This window comes from Trachemys scripta, chromosome 6 (genome assembly GCF_013100865.1).
Source record: "Trachemys scripta elegans isolate TJP31775 chromosome 6, CAS_Tse_1.0, whole genome shotgun sequence".
In the NCBI taxonomy this organism is placed as follows: Eukaryota; Metazoa; Chordata; order Testudines; family Emydidae; genus Trachemys; species Trachemys scripta.
This window is the reverse complement of record NC_048303.1, coordinates 31,500,717-31,519,362: the sequence shown is the minus strand read 5'-3', so window position 1 is coordinate 31,519,362 and position 18,646 is coordinate 31,500,717. Positions and strand designations below refer to the sequence as shown.

At 42.7% G+C, this 18,646-nt stretch overlaps 2 protein-coding genes across 2 annotated transcripts in view; both read left to right on the top strand.

Annotated features, from left to right (window-relative positions):
* DHX29 (DExH-box helicase 29) overlaps window positions 1-9,086 on the top strand; it is a gene marked incomplete in the record, with an annotated part of 37,412 nt that extends 28,326 nt beyond the window's left edge. Inside the window, 6 exon segments of the mRNA XM_034773804.1 lie at window positions 1,692-1,828; window positions 2,511-2,604; window positions 3,630-3,932; window positions 5,917-6,048; window positions 7,416-7,512; window positions 8,322-9,086. Coding sequence (XP_034629695.1) covers window positions 1,692-1,828; window positions 2,511-2,604; window positions 3,630-3,932; window positions 5,917-6,048; window positions 7,416-7,512; window positions 8,322-8,377 — 819 coding nt within the window.
* Window positions 9,087-12,529: 3,443 nt separating this feature from the next.
* Window positions 12,530-15,719, top strand: CCNO (cyclin O). The gene is made up of 3 exons (XM_034774078.1): window positions 12,530-12,868; window positions 14,059-14,244; window positions 14,750-15,719. The coding sequence occupies exons 1-3, from the start codon at window positions 12,530-12,532 to the stop codon at window positions 15,203-15,205; spliced, it is 981 nt and encodes a 326-aa protein (XP_034629969.1). The 3' UTR covers window positions 15,206-15,719.
* The last annotated feature ends 2,927 nt before the right edge of the window (window positions 15,720-18,646 follow it).

The window sequence follows — 18,646 nt, the reverse complement described above, 5'->3', positions numbered from 1 at the left end:
AAAAAAAAACACTTAAATGCAATTTTTGGATAGTGCTCTTGTTTCTATGCTTATTTTTAAGAAAGTGGACTCGTATTTTTATTTATCGATACTCTCCCTCACCCTTTGTCCCCGCGCACACAAAAGAAAGTGGCCAGACTCAGTGCTCTAGTCACTCTTCCAGTTCTGTCTACTAGTGAGCCTATGAAGTGCAGTTTTAACATAAACTATCTTCTTCACAGTTTTAAAGGGACAATGACAATTGAAGTCACATCTGTCTGAAACTTTGACCGACTGTTGTTACAAGCAGTACTTATGATGGTTATTTTTCAGTTTGTTTTACTTTGAACATTTGGCAGAACTTGTGTGTACTCATTTTCAGTCTCTCCTGTTTTTGTTATTGTTTCACAGAACAATAGGGGCGAGAAAATACAGTACTTCCAAAATCTGAAACACTTTATGATTTTTGTTGCACTCAGGTGCTGATGTGGGACCTGAAACTGCTTTTTAAGTTGACAGACTTCAGATTAGTGTCCTTTTTAAATTATTTAAAAACAAACAGTTCATGGTAGTGTCAATATGCAGCACACATTCTTCCCTTCAAAAGCAAATCCATTTCACCCATTTTCACCATATCCAACTACTCAGTGCTGGAAACTGTCCCTTCTTCCCCAGCAAATATAGCAATAGCTCAAATGCAATTTAGATCCTTTGCACCATATACAACTTAATCTGATTCCCCTGTGTAAAACAGAATCCCACTAGTTGCCAAAAAATAGTTAGCAAAAGCCAACAAATGGGTTGTGTATAGGTTTTGTGTTTAGGGAAAGTTTTATATAATAAAATACTCAGGGTGCAAACAAATATTCAATACTTGTTGCACTATAAAAGCCTGTAGTTCCCATCTTAAAGACCCAAGAGTGAATCTAGCTAACTTTGCAATCCGTTTATCAAAATGCCTCTCTTCACTACTGAAATATTAATTCAATAATTTTCAAGTACCATCACTCAGATATCACTGTACTTGATATAGAAGCAGTGCGAGAGGAACATCACTATTACAAAATTCTACTAAATCAAGGAACTACCATGAAGTGCAGATCTGAGACCAAGATTTGCACTTTATTCTACTACTACACCTGATCAGGTCTTGTTATGACTCATTCCAACCTTAAAATTATCATTATACAATAGACTCTCTTTACACTTTTCACGTAATCCTAGTTGACTGTACATAGTAAGAGGAAGTGTGAGCCCTCGATTGAGAAAAGGAACTAGGAGGTCAGATTCTATGGTTCTAGTCCCATTTGTACCACTGGGTTGGTTTGATTTGGGGCAGGTCACTTATTCTCTGTGTACTTCATTTTACCTACCTGTGAAAAGGTATAAAAATACTTACCTGCTTCACACAAGTGTTGAGATTTAATAAACTAATGGTGGGAAAGTACTTTTTAAAATATTTCAAGGTGCTATGTAAGTACAATATCTTCAGTGAATCATACACTGTAATAAACTATATAAAATGCAATCACTCTGTCATTGTGACTTAATATGAAACAAGACAAGGAATATGGTAAGTCTTGTTGAAACAGGAAATCTAGATTTATTTTTATTTTATTTATTTAAGTGTGATAAAAGCCTGAAGCCTACTATTTTAAATTTTATTTTTATTATGTTGTTTATACTTCTTAATATCTTGCTATTGATTACAGGCAACTTTAGCTGCTGTAATGACAGAAAAATCCCCTTTTACTACACCAATTGGTAGAAAAGATGAAGCAGATCTTGCAAAATCTTCCCTGGCATTGGCAAACTCAGATCATCTGACAATTTACAGTGCATATCTAGGGTAAATAATCTTTTCTAAAATATTAAAACTTAAAGCAAATAGAACCTTTTGATTGACTGTCAGTAATGGTGTATCCTTTAAATATTGCTATTAAATACATGATCCTAAATGGTTTTGTAAATTTCCTTTTAGAATAGCAGAAATATGTGATAAGTACTATGCTACTTGAGGATTAATAAATGGCCCAATTAGTTAGTCACTTGGCCTTCTAACACCACTTATGGCAAGCAATGCAGAAGCATACTGCTTGTGGTGCCCTAATGCTTCAGGTATTTCTGTAGCTGTTTTGTAGTGAGCTACAATTTAAAACAAACACACAAAAAACGCAACTACCAATTAAGGTTACAGTCTTCATGACTGTCAACCAGGAACATTGCTATTCTATCTCCAACTGTCAGAACATACAATCATCTGTCAATTTATAGAAGAAACACCTTTATTTATTCATGGGCATGTAATTTTACATGCTGTGAAATGCTTGTCCTCTCCTGATCTCTGGGAGACATACATTATTGATCCAGATGATACCAGTTAGTGTTTTATCATTAAGTCAGTGGAGGATCCTTTGTAAGAGTCCATTATCACTTTTTTTTAATGTATTTGAACTTGGATTCCTCATCTCTTTGTAGATAGCCATCAGTGTTACTTTTGGAATTGTAATAACCCAAGACTTTTTGTCTAGGTGGAAAAAGGCTCGTCAAGAAGGAGGGTATCGCACTGAAATGGCTTACTGCAGAAGGAATTTTCTTAACAGAACCTCACTGTTAACTCTGGAGGTATATCAAGATACAAGCCATGTGATTCTGCCCAGGAAGGATGACTGTTAATTTCCCTTCAGAAAATTCAGCATATAACTTTAAAGCAGTGATATACAGTACTCATGTTAGTATACAGACAAGATAACAAATATGGGCAAATAGAATGTTGAGAATGGGTGAATAGCTTAGATTCTTATTCAGACTGGCTAAATCTATCCTTTACATGTTTTGAGGTGCAAGCCCCATTGATATACATGTTTGCATAGAGTTGCTCTGATGAAGTTCATACTACAGCACTTTATACAAAATAAAACTTTGTAAGGTAAAATATTACTTAACAAGGGTAAATAAAATAACACATGGTTAGCCTATATCATTCCTTCTACTTACTAAGTACTTGTATTTCACTGTCAAGCTTGGAAGATGATAGGTATTAGAATAGATTACTTAAGAGGGGTTGTAGAATCTCCATCATTGGTGGCTTTTAAAAACAGGTTAGACCAACACCTGTCTGGGGTAGTCTAGGTATACGTGGTCCTGCTTCAGCATGCGGGGCTGGACTAGATAACTTCTCGAGGTCCCTTCCAGGCTGAATTTCTATGATTCTGTGATGCCAAATCCTGACTTTTCTAAATGCATTTTTGCCTCCAAAATGAAGGCTCCAATAGTCCTTTCCAGGACTAATCCCCAGGAAATAGGAGAAGGGTGCTTAACATAAATGTGTGCATTTTTTGCTGTCAATTTGTCTTCTAAATAGCTGGGAGACAGAGACATACTTGCATCACTTTCAGGCCCACATTCTCAGTGTCTGAATCCTAGAAGCCTGATTTTTGTTTTGGTTACTCATCCAAACAGCCAAGATTCCAAGGCCTCTGCAGATATGACTGATTTTTTTTTTTTTTCTAGATAAGTCTCTGAGTCTGTTAGTTGGGAATATTGGGGCGAAGTCTGACTGTGCTGGTGGCTTGATAGTGTCCCTTTTAATAATCAGTATTTTACTATTAAGTTATTAATGTACCTGTTTTGATCAAAACTAATTTCAGGATGTGAAACAAGAACTAATAAAGGTGGTCAGGGCAGCAGGATTTGCAGCACCTACAACTCATCATAGGTGGGAAGGAAATGGAACCACACAATCCCTTTCCCTTCAGGAAATAGCCCTTCTTAAAGCTGTGCTGACTGCCGGGCTATATGACAACTTGGGGAAGATAATGTATACGAAGTCTGTAGATATCACAGAGAAATTGGCATGCATGGTGGAAACTGCTCAAGGTAAAGCACAAGTGCATCCCTCCTCAGTAAACAGAGATTTGCAGATATATGGATGGTTGCTCTATCAAGAGAAGGTAAGGATCTTGTATTTATATCACTATCTGATTAATTAGAGGCAATTATGTGACAATCTTGAAAGCAGTTGCACATTGGCGTAAACCCCATTAGACCAGGACTTATCAATTTGCAAACACCTGACATGCCTGTGGTGCTATATAAATGGAACATAATGTGAAATATACTTGGATGTGCAGTTCATCTTCAGAACCATCAATGCCTTGTCCCTGAAATCAGTGTGGTTTAAAAAAAAAAAAAAATGCACCAGGTCCTAAATAAGGCACACATAAATGTGACTAGAAATGAAGGCCAATAAATCTAATATTGACTAAACTGACAAGCTTACAAATGAAAGTACCCTACTCTTTATCAGTCAACTTTTCACAAAGGGTTAATGTATTGTGTATAGTACTGTTTATTTAAAAAAAAAAAAAGTTGATCACTTTTCTGTTTGGTGACTTAGTTAGAAAGAAGTGTCAAAAATATGTAGTCCAAGTAACAGTCGTACTTTGACCTGTACTATGCTATCTGTCCCTACTCACCTCTACGTCCTTAAAACATGCTGCATGCCCTCTCTCAGGCCTGAAGAGATACTGACTAGCTTAACTTAAAACATATTCACAAAAATTGTGAAATCCAAGACACGCTGAACTTCAAAACTGAACTGCATTTTGTCGCTCACCTTTTCCCACCTACTTCCACATCCTTATCTGTGTGTTGTCTCTTTAGACTGTCAACTCTTTGGTGAAGATGTATGTTTTATTTCGGTGTAAAAAATTATACAGCAATTCTTTTCAAGTGTTTGTTGTCGTACCAGTGGACATTTTATTGTAAGGGAGTACTAAGCTACCTATTGATATTTAATGCTGTACATCTACAGGGCTCTTTCCAAACAGAGCAGACAACATTCCCTGCCCAAGGAGCTTGCAGTATAAAGCAAGATGTAGGACAACAGCTAAAGTTAGAAAGGGAATTGACACACTGCTGAGAACAAGTTAGGAATAGTCACTGAAAGTAATAGATTTCAAGAAAAGTGGGAAAAATACTTTGTTAATAAGAAATGTAAGATTTGCCAAGCCTAAAATCACTGATGAAGAGAAGAGACAAAAGGAGCAAATCTCAGGGAGGGTGAAGGGGGGGGGGGATAGGCATGTCAGTGGGAGTGGGATTGTCAAGGGAAGAAACCTTGTTCAGTAAATGTTGTTAAACAGTATTTTGTTTGCATAAAATTTATTAATCAGTGTTAATACATTTCAGACCTATTAATGTCTGTATAGTCCCCTCAGTTGCTCAGAGATTAAAACAATCTACATTATGACTACTTTTATAAAAGCATTCTAAAAGAAACTTTATTTTTGATGTATATTATGAGAATTTCAGTATTAAAAACCCTCGTTGCATTAATTCTAATAGGGGTTTTTTGCATTGAAAATGTTCACTGTATCAGGAAACAATTTCTGGCAAGCAATATTGATCCTTGCTTGACTGAAAAAAACAGTAGTGCAGTGCATATAGACTGCATGCATCTCTAAGTATATATGCATTAAACTAATTTTCTGACTGTACCTGCTTAAATTTTCACATTGCAATAAATGTTATTTCCCTTTCAAACACTGCACATTCAGCTGTATATTCATAGCCTTTGTACAATCTGCTGTAGGCTACCATTATCTTTTGTTTATAATCTTAATCACATAATTGTGGTCTTCCTATTCATCCAGTGCTCTTTAAAATTCACCTCTAAAGGATCACGAAAGGAAAATTTCTCCCAGTGGCATAAGCCTTTTTCTCTTTCTTAAAGACTAAGATTTTTACATATCACACAAAGTATAGGGCAGATAATTGGGCATAGCCTACATTCTTTCACTGTTTACTAACATGAGTAGCATATGTAATGATGTCTCAGAGGGGAAAAATTGACGACTTGCTTCATGAAAGTAGCATTCCAGTTCAGTGTTGTAGTTTTTTAATGCTTTTGTTTGTGTGTGTTTTTATATGCAGATAAGATATGCCAAGGTGTACTTGAGAGAGACTACTTTAATTTCCCCCTTTCCAGTTTTACTTTTTGGTGGAGACATAGAAGTTCAGCATCGTGAACGCCTCCTGTCTGTTGATGGCTGGATCCATTTTCAGGTTCACATATGTTCTGGTTATTTCTTGTGCCGTTAAATGGCTGTGCATTTTGTATCTGAAACACATTGAAGTGTGAGTTTAAGATAGTTAAGCGAAATAATGGGAATTTTGTTAAATGTGCTTCCAAGAGATAGCAAGAGTAATTTAATAGTATGCTATTTTTAAAAAAGAATGTTTGCCCTTGTTCATAAAGAAAGATTGAGGTATTATAAGAATAGATACTATTGGAAAAACACATTTACCCGATTTGGAGGAAGAGGAAATATTTGCTTTAAGTAAGTGTCATAACTGAAAATGTATTTAATTGGAACGTTTTGAATTCATAGGTCCCAATCCTGTAAAGATGTAGTCACCTGCTTAACTTTAAACCCTTGAGTTATCTAATTCATTTACATCTCAGATGAGTTTCGTCTTGGGAGTGAAAGCTGTGAGAAACATCTAAGACTTAAAGCAAACACTCTTGCGCTCTCTCTTTCTAAACAGAAGAAATTCTAAACGCATTTTCTGAATGCATTTAATCTGAGACTGAAAATGAAAACTGGCCACCTGCTCTTTTTTTTTTTTTTTTTTTTTTTTTTTTTTTGGTAAATGCTACCAAATAACAGAAGAAATATGGGAGTTGCCCACCTGCTGTCAAATTGCTTACATTTTTTCTTCTAGCTCTGTTCATTTTATACCTCATGCTACCCCCTAGGAAGAGTGCATGTTGCTAATTTTATGTAAGCATTCCCTGAAACTCAGAATGAGATACAAATATTGTTACAAGGAAACACCAGTTAATGACTGAATGCACTTGTTACTCAACACACACAGAATTTTTAAGATCAGCCTTTCTTTGGGGGAGGGACAGGTAACACAGCTTTCTGGCTGTGTGACTGAAATGAGAGACAACCATATGTTCTTATTAGCCAATTCAGTTTGAGATCCACATTTTTCCTGGGCAAATCAACATAAGTTTTTTAAAGCCTGCAGGTGATAGTTTGAGTACAGGGGGTATCAAATATCTACCGTGTCTATTATGTCTGTAATTTTTTTTTTCTCACTCCCCCTGCCCACTCTGTATATTTATACTGTTGGTCTATAATCTACAGGCAGTGATATTAAATCCCTGGTCAGCACTTTGAGTTACTTTAGGCCTTGCTCCTAATGAAGTCAGTGGTACTGCTCACGTGCTTAACTTAAATACATGCTTAGTCCTACTGACCTTATTAGGAATACACAAAAGTTAAGCACGTGCATAACTATTTGCAGGATTGGGTCCTTGGCCTCTTGTATGATGGGTAAGCTTTAATCTTGGGTTTCCTCAATAGGAAACTGCTTTGAGAAACATGCAAATATATTAATCTTCTCTTATCTTCTTTCTACAGGCTCCTGTAAAGATTGCAGTAATTTTCAAACAACTGAGGGTTCTCATTGAGTCTGTTTTAAAGAAAAAACTTGAAAATCCTAAAATGTCACTTGAAGGTAATTGTATTGCTGTACTATCAACATAAAAAAGTGTGATAAATATACATTGTATATGTACAGTGTGTGTGTATAATTCTTTAAACAAATATACTAATACACTTCATCGTTGCTCAAGAGACCACATTGTAGCCATGGTGTGCCTAATTCAACTCTCATGAGAAACAGAAACCCAAAAGGTCATTACTGAACCTAGGTTTCCTTCATGGCTTCACCCCAAAAATCTGGGGCTATATGTGATTTTCTTTAAAAATGTGTCTGACATAGACTGACTTCTCTACAATCATAACGTTAATGGTAGCAGTAATAGTGGTTAGTTTCCATTTGTCAGGGTGTTCTCTTCTACCCCCATAGCTTGCCACAGCTGTAAGACAATGTGCAATGTACTGATACTTATAGGTAAATAGTGTGGGAGGGATTACATGACAGCCCCAAAAATAAGGGATAAATGGGCATACTCCATGCTTCTAAAACTTGAGAGAAATGTCAAGAAATAAAATCCTAACTGGAGTGAAACATGTTAAAATGTATCTGTGAAAGTCCTCTTCTCTTCTCTTTTTCTCCAGTTCCCTTAGGAAACACTACTGAAATGGCTGCAGGCAATTTATTAGTAAACAATATGCAGTATAACAGTACTTAGTGTGTATAAGGATAATTTCTTATCTGCATATTTGGAGTGTGGGGGGGGAAATGCACTCTGCCTCACTATTGAGTTAGACACAGCCTAGCTTTCCTTGTTAAATTGCCCATCTCTCCCATTTTGTTAAATTTAGGTTTTTTCCCACTAACTTCTGTTTTTTCCTCCCTAGATGACAAGATTTTACACATCATCAAAGAACTGATAAAAACAGAGAATGCCAGCTGAAACTGGAGTTCAGTAACGAACTACAAAGCTTAAAGCTTCAGTAGTGGCAGGAAAACAATTATGCTTAAAGACTTCAGCTAACATATTTCAACATTTAAAATGTGGTTGATACCAGCCATAACTTGGAAATACTGCATGAACTTGACATAGAAGTAATTTTGTAGGTCATTTTTAATTATGAGCATAAATGTATTATGTTTACAATAAATTTTGGTGCCATTTGTTTGAATGTATAAATGATGGTAGTAATTCAGATCTTTTCAACATAAAAATGAACATGACCAATTCATATTTGCTTTGTTTCAGTTTAAGGTATTTATTAGTAGTGTACTAGAAATTCAAGATCAGGTTCTGAATCTGTATGGAATAGCTTTTAACTGCTATACAAAATAGCTTGTCCTGTTTAGATATGTAAAAACTGAAAACAAAACAGATTTTTGTGCATTTGCCAAAACATTACTTCACTGTTTTGTACCTTAAGCTGTAGATTTTATTCCATAGCAGATTTAAGCATTACATTTTAAGAATATTGTCATTTTTCTATATGGCTCACTATGATGAGATGGGAACACAAACTGCAGATCAGTAGTCTTTAGCTTGGGGATTTCATTAGGAATTTGAAATCCTAACATTGTTGGGTCTGAACACAATATTTACAGACAGAGGACTAATGCTGAAGTTTTCTTCATTTAATAAATATTGATTCCTATTTCTAGGGGGTTAATAGTATTTCTTTCCACCTGAGAAAGACAGGGCAAGGAGGAAAACCCACCGTGCTCTTGAAAGATCACAGTATACAAAACAGAACAGAATATGTTGAGCCATCTAACAGACATTCTTTGGTACACCTGTACCCCGATACAATGTTGTCCTTACCGCGTTATAGGTGACACCTCGTTCTATCAAACTTGCTTTGATCCGCTGGAGTGCGCAGCCCCACCCCCCTGAAGCACTGCTTTACTGCGTTCATGTTATATCGGGCCGCATTATAGCAGGTAGAGGTGTAGTAACAGTACAAATTTACAAAGCCACGCTAGAAGAAGCTGCATTTTTTTCTATTAAAGACCACTAAAAAAGGCAAAATGATCAGCCAAGTGTGATTTAGTAAAAATTCTATTAAAAGTAGCCAAATTCTCCTCCCAGCTACGCTTCCCTAGGTTGTGGAAAGGTTATTCGTGTTCTGAGCTCCTAGGGAAGCTGGCTAGTGCTGGTTTTTTGTTTTGTTTGTTTGTTGTTTTTTTCCCTTTCACCACTGTAAAGTGTACTAAGTTGCCTTTTATAAAAATCAATGGCTTATTTAATGTCCCACAATGAAAATATCACTTCTAACCCTTTAAGTTGGAGCCAGAATCATTTTTTTGTTTTCTAGGTGTATTCATACTTTTACTATCAGAGGTTTTTCAAACCTATATGTAGATCACTTTTTATTTAAAGGTGATGTCATGCACAAAAAAATTAAATGTGCAACCCCACTGATAAAAGTAACCATAAACCATTCAGCTTAATCGTTCCTATTGGTTGCTTTGGTGTGTCTTACCTTTACATCTTGTTTTTCCTGTTGAAATGCAAATAAGAAATTGATTTAAGTAGTCCGATTACAGAAAACGTGTCTTCTCCCACACCTGTTTATAATGTGGCATGTTAAATGTAAATCAGTCTTATTTTTAAATGACTAAACTCTAGTGAATGTCTTGGCTAAACAAAAAAACATAAAAATAAGAATGATTTCTGAAGAATAAAAGTTTGCCATTTATGTCTGTAAATGTTGGTGGGATTAAAAATTCCACAGCAGTGAGTGGAGAAGGTCCTCATCCATTGATTTGTTTGCTGTAGTATGTTTTGAGAGAGAAGGTGGATGAGGTAATATCTTTCATTGGACCAACTTATGTTGATGAGAGACAAGCTTGAGAGATTAGAGATTTTCTCCACCTGCATCTGCTTTAAAGTTTGTGTTTCTCAACAGACTTTGGGTTAATAAAATACATTACCTCACCCACTTTATTTCTCTGACATCCTGGGAGGAATACTGCACCAACATTATAGATAAAACATCTGTCGTCACATTTAACCAAGGGTGCAGTCTTTGTATTTTTTTTCAATGGGGCTAGTGAAATTCCTAATAAGGAATCTTATCCATGAAAGCTATTGGAAACTATCTACTAAAAAAGAGGTCAACCTGCTATACGGAAGAGCAGAGGTACAGAAACTACAACTGATTACAGTGACCTTCAGCTCCTATAATGCAGTGTAGCTCAGTTCTGATCCTTCCTCCCTGGGTAGAGAGACAGCCTTTGGGTGATCTTTTGATAAACCTTCTATTTCAGCCGTTCGCAGTAACTTTGATCTACTTAAGGCATTTAGCAGACATAAACTAAGTATAACAAAGGTGGTAATTTCAAACAGAAGTCACTGTGTGGCTCTTTGGAGAATGTATTTTATTGTAAAGGTAGTGCTGTGCTTTGTTCTCCAGGAGAATCGCTGGCCTCATGGCTTGAGGGGGGGGGGCCTACCTCTTCCTCCCCCTCTCCTCGCTGCTTCTGCGCTCATTTGTTGAAGTTATTAATTCACTCCCTAGGGAGCCCTCCTTCTGCGCGCCTTGCCCGGCCCACGGCAGGCGTGGTCAAATCAAATCCTATAATCCGGGTACCGCTGATAGAGCAGCTGCTTGGCACGCAAGCTTTAGTCGTGGCTCTCTAAAGGAAGATGCTGCCGTTTCCCTGCTCTGGCCCATGACTCTACTTGGGGAATAACGCGATCCAGCCGGTGTCAGTAGAAAGTACCGCTGGTGATACGATTTTTTTTCCGGAGATTCGTGTGTCCTGGATATTGCTTCTGTATCGTCTGCAATAGGAAGTAACTGAAATATATGAGATCCCCTCGTGCAAGTTGGCAACAGGCGAACCTGAAAAACGGCCTGAGAGAAAGGTGGTAGGCAGAAGACATTTGCCTTAAATCCCTATATAAAGTAACGTTCTCACGTAATTCCACCACTTCCATTCCCCAGTGTTACAGCATTTAAATGGTTCTCTGGCCAATAAAATATTGAATGAAATAGCCAATGGGTTTTCATCAAAAATGGAGAAAATGTGAAGAAATGTTATTTCTGGTTATTTCAATTATTATAATTCTAACTGATAGTTGATCTCTTTTATATGTATACAAATACGATCTACTGGAAATCTGGAATAAAGATGCTAATTCATACAGAGCAAGACTGGTTGGATTCCCAGCTGTTAAACTCGCAGGAGTCTTTGTTTGTTTGTTGGCATCAATCATTCCCTTCCGAAACAACACAGCAGGAAAAGTCCAACAACTTCAGCCGCTGTGTCTATTTCCCTGCCTGGGCTCGCCACAGCAAGGCGCTGAGGTTTTGCGGAGAGTTACCGATGATACTTTAGATTCCTAAAGCGAAACAAACCCCAGTTCTCGTCACAAATTCATCCCTTCCGTAGCTGCCTGCACACGTGTTACTGCTGGGGCGGGGATTTAATTACTAGAAGGAACGGGTGTTACTTCAGCCCGGGACAGGAAAAAAAATCCTCCATCTCATCTAACTCATCCGATATTTAGCGCTGACCTTGACGACGCATTCTCCAGGCTTGTCTGGAGAGGCCCGATCCTACCAGACCCACGGGCAAAACTCACTGACTTCAGTGGGCGCAGGCCCTCTGTGGTACCGGCAGCTGTATCCCTGTGTCCAGCCGGCTGTACCGTGTTCATTACCCAGAACGGTCCCTCCCATCCTGGCCCCATCGTCAGTGCCACAGCGTGACCAACTCCTTGCCCAGGGGGTTTAGGTGTTTCAATGACGGCGGGTGAGAAGTGCCCTCGCAGGGGCTTTCCCCGACAAGGCTGCGCGCTGACAGAGGCTGGCTCAATACTAGCACCCAGCGGCGCTGCTTGGGGCTCGGCGCTGCTGCTGCTCAGCCTGGTGCCGAAGCTGTAGTGCTGGCTGGGTGGCAGCGCTGCCGTTGCCCCAGCGCCTGGCCCCGCCTCGGCTTGCGGAGCGATGGGCCGGGGCGGCGAGTGGCGCTGGCGGCCGAGCGGGTCTTTAGCCGGGAAAGCTCCGCGGGTGATGTCAGCAGCAGGGGCTGGGCGGCTGCTAAATAGGCGGGCGCCGCGGCAGCCGCCTCACACGGGCCGGGCACCGCCATGGTCACGCACCCGCTGAGCCACGAGCGCCCCGGCCGGCCGCGCAGCCCCCCCAGCAAACGGCGGCGGGCGGCGGGCGCGACCCCCGAGGAGCGGGCTCAGCCCCTCTGCCGCGGCCTCGGCCTCCGGACGCCGGTGAAGAAGAGCAAGTGCCCGAGCTGCCCCGGGGAGCGGCCGCTGCAGGGCGACGCCGCGGGGCTCTGCCACCCCGGCAGCCCCGAGCCCGCCGACCGGCTAGAGCTGCAGGCCTTCCGCGACTACGGGGCCAGCTGGTACCGCTTCCGAAAGGGGCTGGAGAGCAAGTTCCACCCGCGCGAGCCTCTGGCCCAGCAGCCGCAGGTAGGACAGCGCGGGCGGGGGTCGGCACAGCCCGGCCCGGACACCGCACGGGCCCCCGCTACCCGCCCAGCCCGGCCCGGACACCCCCCGGCGCCCCGCACAGCCCGGCCCGCACANACCCGCCCAGCCCGGCCCGGACACCCCCCGGCGCCCCGCACAGCCCGGCCCGCACACCCAAAGGGCCCCCACCGGCCCGGACATCCCACGGGCCACCGCGCTCCGCAAAGCCCGGCCCCGACATCCCACGGGCCCCCGCGCCCTCACAGCCCGGCCCGCACACCCCACGGGCCCCCGCGCCCCGCACAGCCCGGCCCGGACACCCCCCGGCGCCCCGCACAGCCCGGCCCGGACACCCAAAGGGCCCCCACCGGCCCGGACATCCCACGGGCCACCGCGCCCCGCACAGCCCGGCCCGGATACCCCACGGACTGTGCTCTCCTCTCCATAGAGCACTGTCTGAAGCACGCCGGTCTTGTGCATTCATGCTGTGTGCTGACTCTCCATAGACACGCCCAGGCCATATCACGGCACACACAACCCCCTCGCCGTCACTCTCTGTCTCCGCTGCACACATGGACACTCTCACTGACACCCAGGCATCGCCTCTCTCTCCATGCACTGTCCGCACCCTCAAGCTGTATATTATGTGCACGGGAATCCCTTTCTGTACCATATGCATGTCCCCGCCTCTCGCTCTGGACGCAGCATCGAGTCCTGCTGCACCCTGGACACGCTCCTGTGGCGCTGCTCCGTCCCGTGTGCCTGCTCTTTCCAGTCTCCCGCCTTCATCTCACCACAGTGCGGGCACATTCCTGTCAGTGTCCCCGGGAGCCTGTGCCCATTACTCGCACGCGCTCTCGCCGAACTCTGCACACGCATCACTGTTTAGCCTGTACAATAAAGACACGTCCAGGCTACGCTGGGTTTTGCATACGTCCCTCTCCCTGGCTCTGCATGTGCCCAGATCCTTATCCTGACTAAACATTCGGGCTATGGCAGTACAATGAAGTGCCCTGCTTGTGGCCACTGGGAGTAAGTAACGCCTTATATCACTGTCTGGCTACTTGAAATCGTTCAGCGTTACGGCGTAGCTGTCCGGACAGTATCTAGGGAAATTTTAGCCTAGTCTGTGGCAATTCCCAGTTTGCAGACGTGTCATGTGGCTTACTGAGCTCTTCTCTCTCTTGCAGGTGACGGCGGAGGCCCGGTGTAAGTTGATCAGCTGGCTGATCCCTGTGCACCGGCACTTCGGCTTCTCCTTCGAGTCCCTGTGCCTGGCAGTGAATACCCTGGACCGATTCCTCACCACCACCCCAGTGGCTGCCGACTGCTTCCAGCTGCTGGGAGTCACTTCCCTCTTCATCGCGTGCAAACAGGTACTAGGCCTGAGACGCGGGCGGCGGGGGCCCCTTTGGGTGCACATGACGGGAACGTCAGGCACCGTCGGGGAAGAGAGAATGAGCGGAGGACAAACGCTTCTCTCGTCCTAACTCTAGAGGTGAACTGAGCTCTGTGAACAACAAGGCTGATGCCACACGAGATCTCTGGGGAAACCGCTCAGGCACGTAACCCTGCTCGAGTCGCGCAAGTTCCTCTGCTTTTTAAAGAAGGTTTCACGCCCACCGCGCTGGGTTTGTATCATTTCACTACGCTCTGCACTGCGCTTAGGCAGTGGCAGTTTAGCTCTCTGATGCTGTGGCCTGCCTGCAGCTGATGCACTGCAGGGCGTGCGAATGCAGGGCCGGCCTCGTGCTCCGAGCTGCCTTCTGCCCTGTTTGGAGCGCGGGCGAGCGGGTTGCTCTCTGCCTATGTAGCAATGCTGTATTTGTTTCTTGGGCTCTGCTTGCACTGCAGTGATGTTTCTGCTGGCGTGTCTTGCAGGTGGAAGTGCATCCGCCCAGAGTGAAGCAGCTCCTAGCCCTTTGCTGCGACGTCTTCTCCCGTCAGCAGCTCTGCAATCTGGAATGCATCATCCTAAACAAACTACACTTCAACCTGGGGGCACCGACCATCAACTTCTTCTTGGAGCACTTCACCCACCTGCGTGTGGAGTCCTGCCAGGCAGATACCAAGGAGGCAAACAATGCCAAAGCTCTGGCCAAAGGGATGGCCGAACTTAGCATGGCCGACTATGCTTTTAACAAATATCCCCCCTCCCTTCTGGCCATTTGCTCCCTGGGACTGGCAGACCAGATGTTGCACCACCAAAATCCACTGGACTTGCATATAAGTGGCTACCCGGAGGAGGTTTTACAGGACTGCACGGACAAACTGCATTTACTGGTGTCTTTAAACGGAGATTCTTTACCGCATGTACTACCCCCTGGATATTTTTGAAAAGTGCTTGCAGCTGGGAAGTTAAGCTAACTGGACCAATACACTTGAAACCCTCTTATGGCATCCAAAGCATCTGTGAATTTTAAGAGCAATTTGGTTCCTTTTCATCAATGCATTGTATTTTTAAAACTAATAATTGCTATACCTCTAAAGATAACAGTATTGGCCTTATTCTCTTACTTAATTGACTAATCAATGTATTATATTTGTATTTATTTGAACTCTACAGTGTTGGTTTAGAGTTTTGATAGATGACAAAAATTAAATCACATTTTGCACATTTAATTACTGTATGTTAATTGCACTGACAGATTTTATATATCTACATTCCATGTGTAAATAGTGTATATAATCCAAGTACTGTACAGTTTATTTATTTAGAAAATGGTTCACTAAGCACACTAAGTTCACTAACAGAAGCCACAGGAAGAATAAAAGAACGGTATAAGCATTTCTTAATAAACTTTTTGTCACTGATCAATGATGGTCTATTTCCTTGCAATTTTGTACATATTCCACAGAGGAAATTCATTGCTAAAGAATTAACAACTATGACAGGTCTTAAAAAATACCAACCAGTAGAAAATAATCGTGCATTATTGTATTATTTTCCATTAAAATACATTTGCATCATCTTGCTTGTATTCTGCATCTGAAAAAATAGATGACGTAGCACAATGAGCCCCATTCTCACCCACCACAAGTACCCTTCACAGGGGTACTATTCCCCCTTTTTCCCTGGGCAGTGCAAGTCCATAATATGGGAGCACAAAGTATCCCTGACTCTTATTGCCTGGGTGCATCCAGTTCCAGGTGTGCTAGGGGCACTTTCTGGCTGAGGGTACCGATTCAGCAGCCTCTCACTGCCATAGGTCCATTGGGGAGAAATGGCTCACTTCTGGCTTCACAAATATTGTGAAGAGAACAGCACGATGTGGACAGTATTAATGACACTGCCATCTAAACGGGTTTGTAGACATCTCCAATGGGCTTTCAATCTGCCAAAAGCACATTCAACAATCATTCTATACTGTCTGGGAATGTAATTAAACAGTCTTTTGTCAGGGCCTCTGAAATCATGGTACTGTTTGATAAGCTAAGACAAAGGGAGAAATGCAGGGTTCCCAAGAATAATGGTGGGGATAGAAACTCCATTTATGACAATGTCATTTGGTGGGACTAGTGTCCCAGCCTGTCCATGGATGTAGACGCCCAATCAGCAAAAAATAATTGCATTGTGAATTTTTTCAGTGCATCTCACACTGACAGTCATAAATTGACCTCTGTGGTCCACAAGGGCTTATATAACAATTATTACCCTTTGTGCTTTAGGTACTTATGTGTTCCTTGAGGAGGGCAAACTATGGGCACCTGAGTCCCATCAAGGGCCCTGGTGCAGTTTGGAAACCACATTCTCTGACAGCCAGCAATTACTTTAGGAATATCTTTTATGCCCACCACCTTGGGGTAAACCTCTGGTCTGATTGCCTCAGAAACATCTGCCACCATTTTACCCATTGTCGACTTCCCCACACAAAACTGGTTGGCAGTGGACCTGTAGCAGTCTGGGGCAGCAACAGCAACCTGCTTCAGGACAGGCAAGGCACGTGTATCTTACACTGGAGGGTTGGGACATGCTGATCACAAAGCTCCCGAAATGTAGCTTTCTTCATGAAAAAGTTCTAGATCCACTGTTGGTCATCCCAGGTCTGCATGACTATGTGATCCCACCAATCTGTGCATGTGGCCCTGCATCAGAAGCACCAGTCTGTGTGGGGTGGGGTAGGGGCATCAGCAGCTCTACTGAGTGTCATAAGCAGCATCAGCCACTTCAAGTCTATCATGCCTGTATTCTCCTCCTCCAGCTCCATTATAAGCTCTGTCAGGTGCCTTAGGTCTGGTCTATACTACCCGCCTGAATCGGCGGGTAGAAATCGACCTCTCGGGGATCCGAATCGGCGCTCTAACTCCACCAGCGGAGGTGGTAGTAAGCACCGCCGACAAAAAGCGGCAGAAGTCGATTTTGCCGCCGTCCTCACAACGGGGTAAGTCGGCTGCAATACGTCGAATTCAGCTACGCTATTCACGTAGCTGAATTTGCGTATCTTAAATCGACTCCCCGCTGTAGTGTAGATGTACCCTTAGGTGGGTCAGAAAACACCGCCGAAATGTCCACCAGCACTCATGGAAGCTCTGCCCATTTCCTGACACAGGAGGGAAAGCGCTGCGCAAGCAAAAGAAGTTCTTGAAAAGGTGCCTCCTCCGTGTCACTGGCTCCGGTCGCTGGGAGTACGCAGACCAAAATGATGCCTTGGCAGGCTGTGTTGGTGAGTGTTCAAACTTCTGGAAACCTGCAGCGTGGACAGTCAAGTTTTCCCACAGTGCACCACAGTCAAAGCGCTAGAGTGGCCACATTGCACAAAGGAGTCTGTGCTATGGCTGGTTTGACTCAAGTCTTTGTGCTACAGTGTGCATAATAGAGCCCCAGGTTCAAACCCCGGGGTTAGGAAAATCTTAATTTAGAGTTAACAATCAGTATGGATGCTCAAGCTCTGTGTTCTGTAACCCATGGTCAGCTGACTCATGTCCCACTAAACCTGGGCTTACATTGCAGTGTAGACATCATTGTTTCTCCTTCTTTATTCTGTTATCAACCTAGTTTTAAAAAAAGTTTTTGATCGGTCCTGATCCTAAAAGGTAATGAATGTACTAAGGCATAAATGGACAAAAACAGGGCCAAGTAAAGTCAACCCTATAGCTTGATTTGGAAATGCAGTCCTGCAGATACAGTTTTAGATAAGGACCAAAATGCTTCCAGGAGGGATCCAAATGTTTCAGTCTCTTAAGGCACCCTTACCTGAGTCACTTGTAATGTTAGGAGACTAGAAAGCCTACCTGTGTAGAGAGTGAAATGCATTTAAATGTGTCACAGTCATTTAAAAATGTATATTGACACCACCCAAACAGGCCTGTTTGCATTTATTTCTCACTGTAATGTATAGTAAACCGCAAGTAACAGATGGTTTGAAAAAACTCACTGCCTGCTTTTTGCTAGGGTCCTCTCCTATTTTGTAGGTCATTGTGGAGGGCACTAGTTATTCATTATTATTATTTATTTATATTACCATATGGTCTAAGAATCTCTGTCATGGACCAGAACCCCATTGTGCTAGGCCCTGTACAAACACAGTTGCTACCCGTCTTCTCTTTAAAGTATGAGCCACCCGCTAGCTGGTCCAGGTTGTGCATTTTAAAGGACATCATATCCTAGCCATCATTACAGTTAGTTGTGTTGATCTCTTTGTACACAGGAGTATTAATGAAGTTTGTGCTTCAGAAAACACTGTCTTTTTCAGATACTGGTGATTATGTGTAGCACAGCACTCTGCAGACCGGAAAAAACAGACAGGTGGATACAATCTAGATGAGGGGGATATTGCA

Coding starts and splice junctions, on each gene's coding strand:
- CCNO (XM_034774078.1), top strand. CDS start 12,530: ATGGTCACGCACCCGCTGAGCCACGAGCGCCCCGGCCGGCCGCGCAGC. Junction 12,869..14,058: donor CTCTGGCCCAGCAGCCGCAG/GTAGGACAGCGC, acceptor TCTCTCTTGCAG/GTGACGGCGGAGGCCCGGTG. Junction 14,245..14,749: donor TCTTCATCGCGTGCAAACAG/GTACTAGGCCTG, acceptor CGTGTCTTGCAG/GTGGAAGTGCATCCGCCCAG.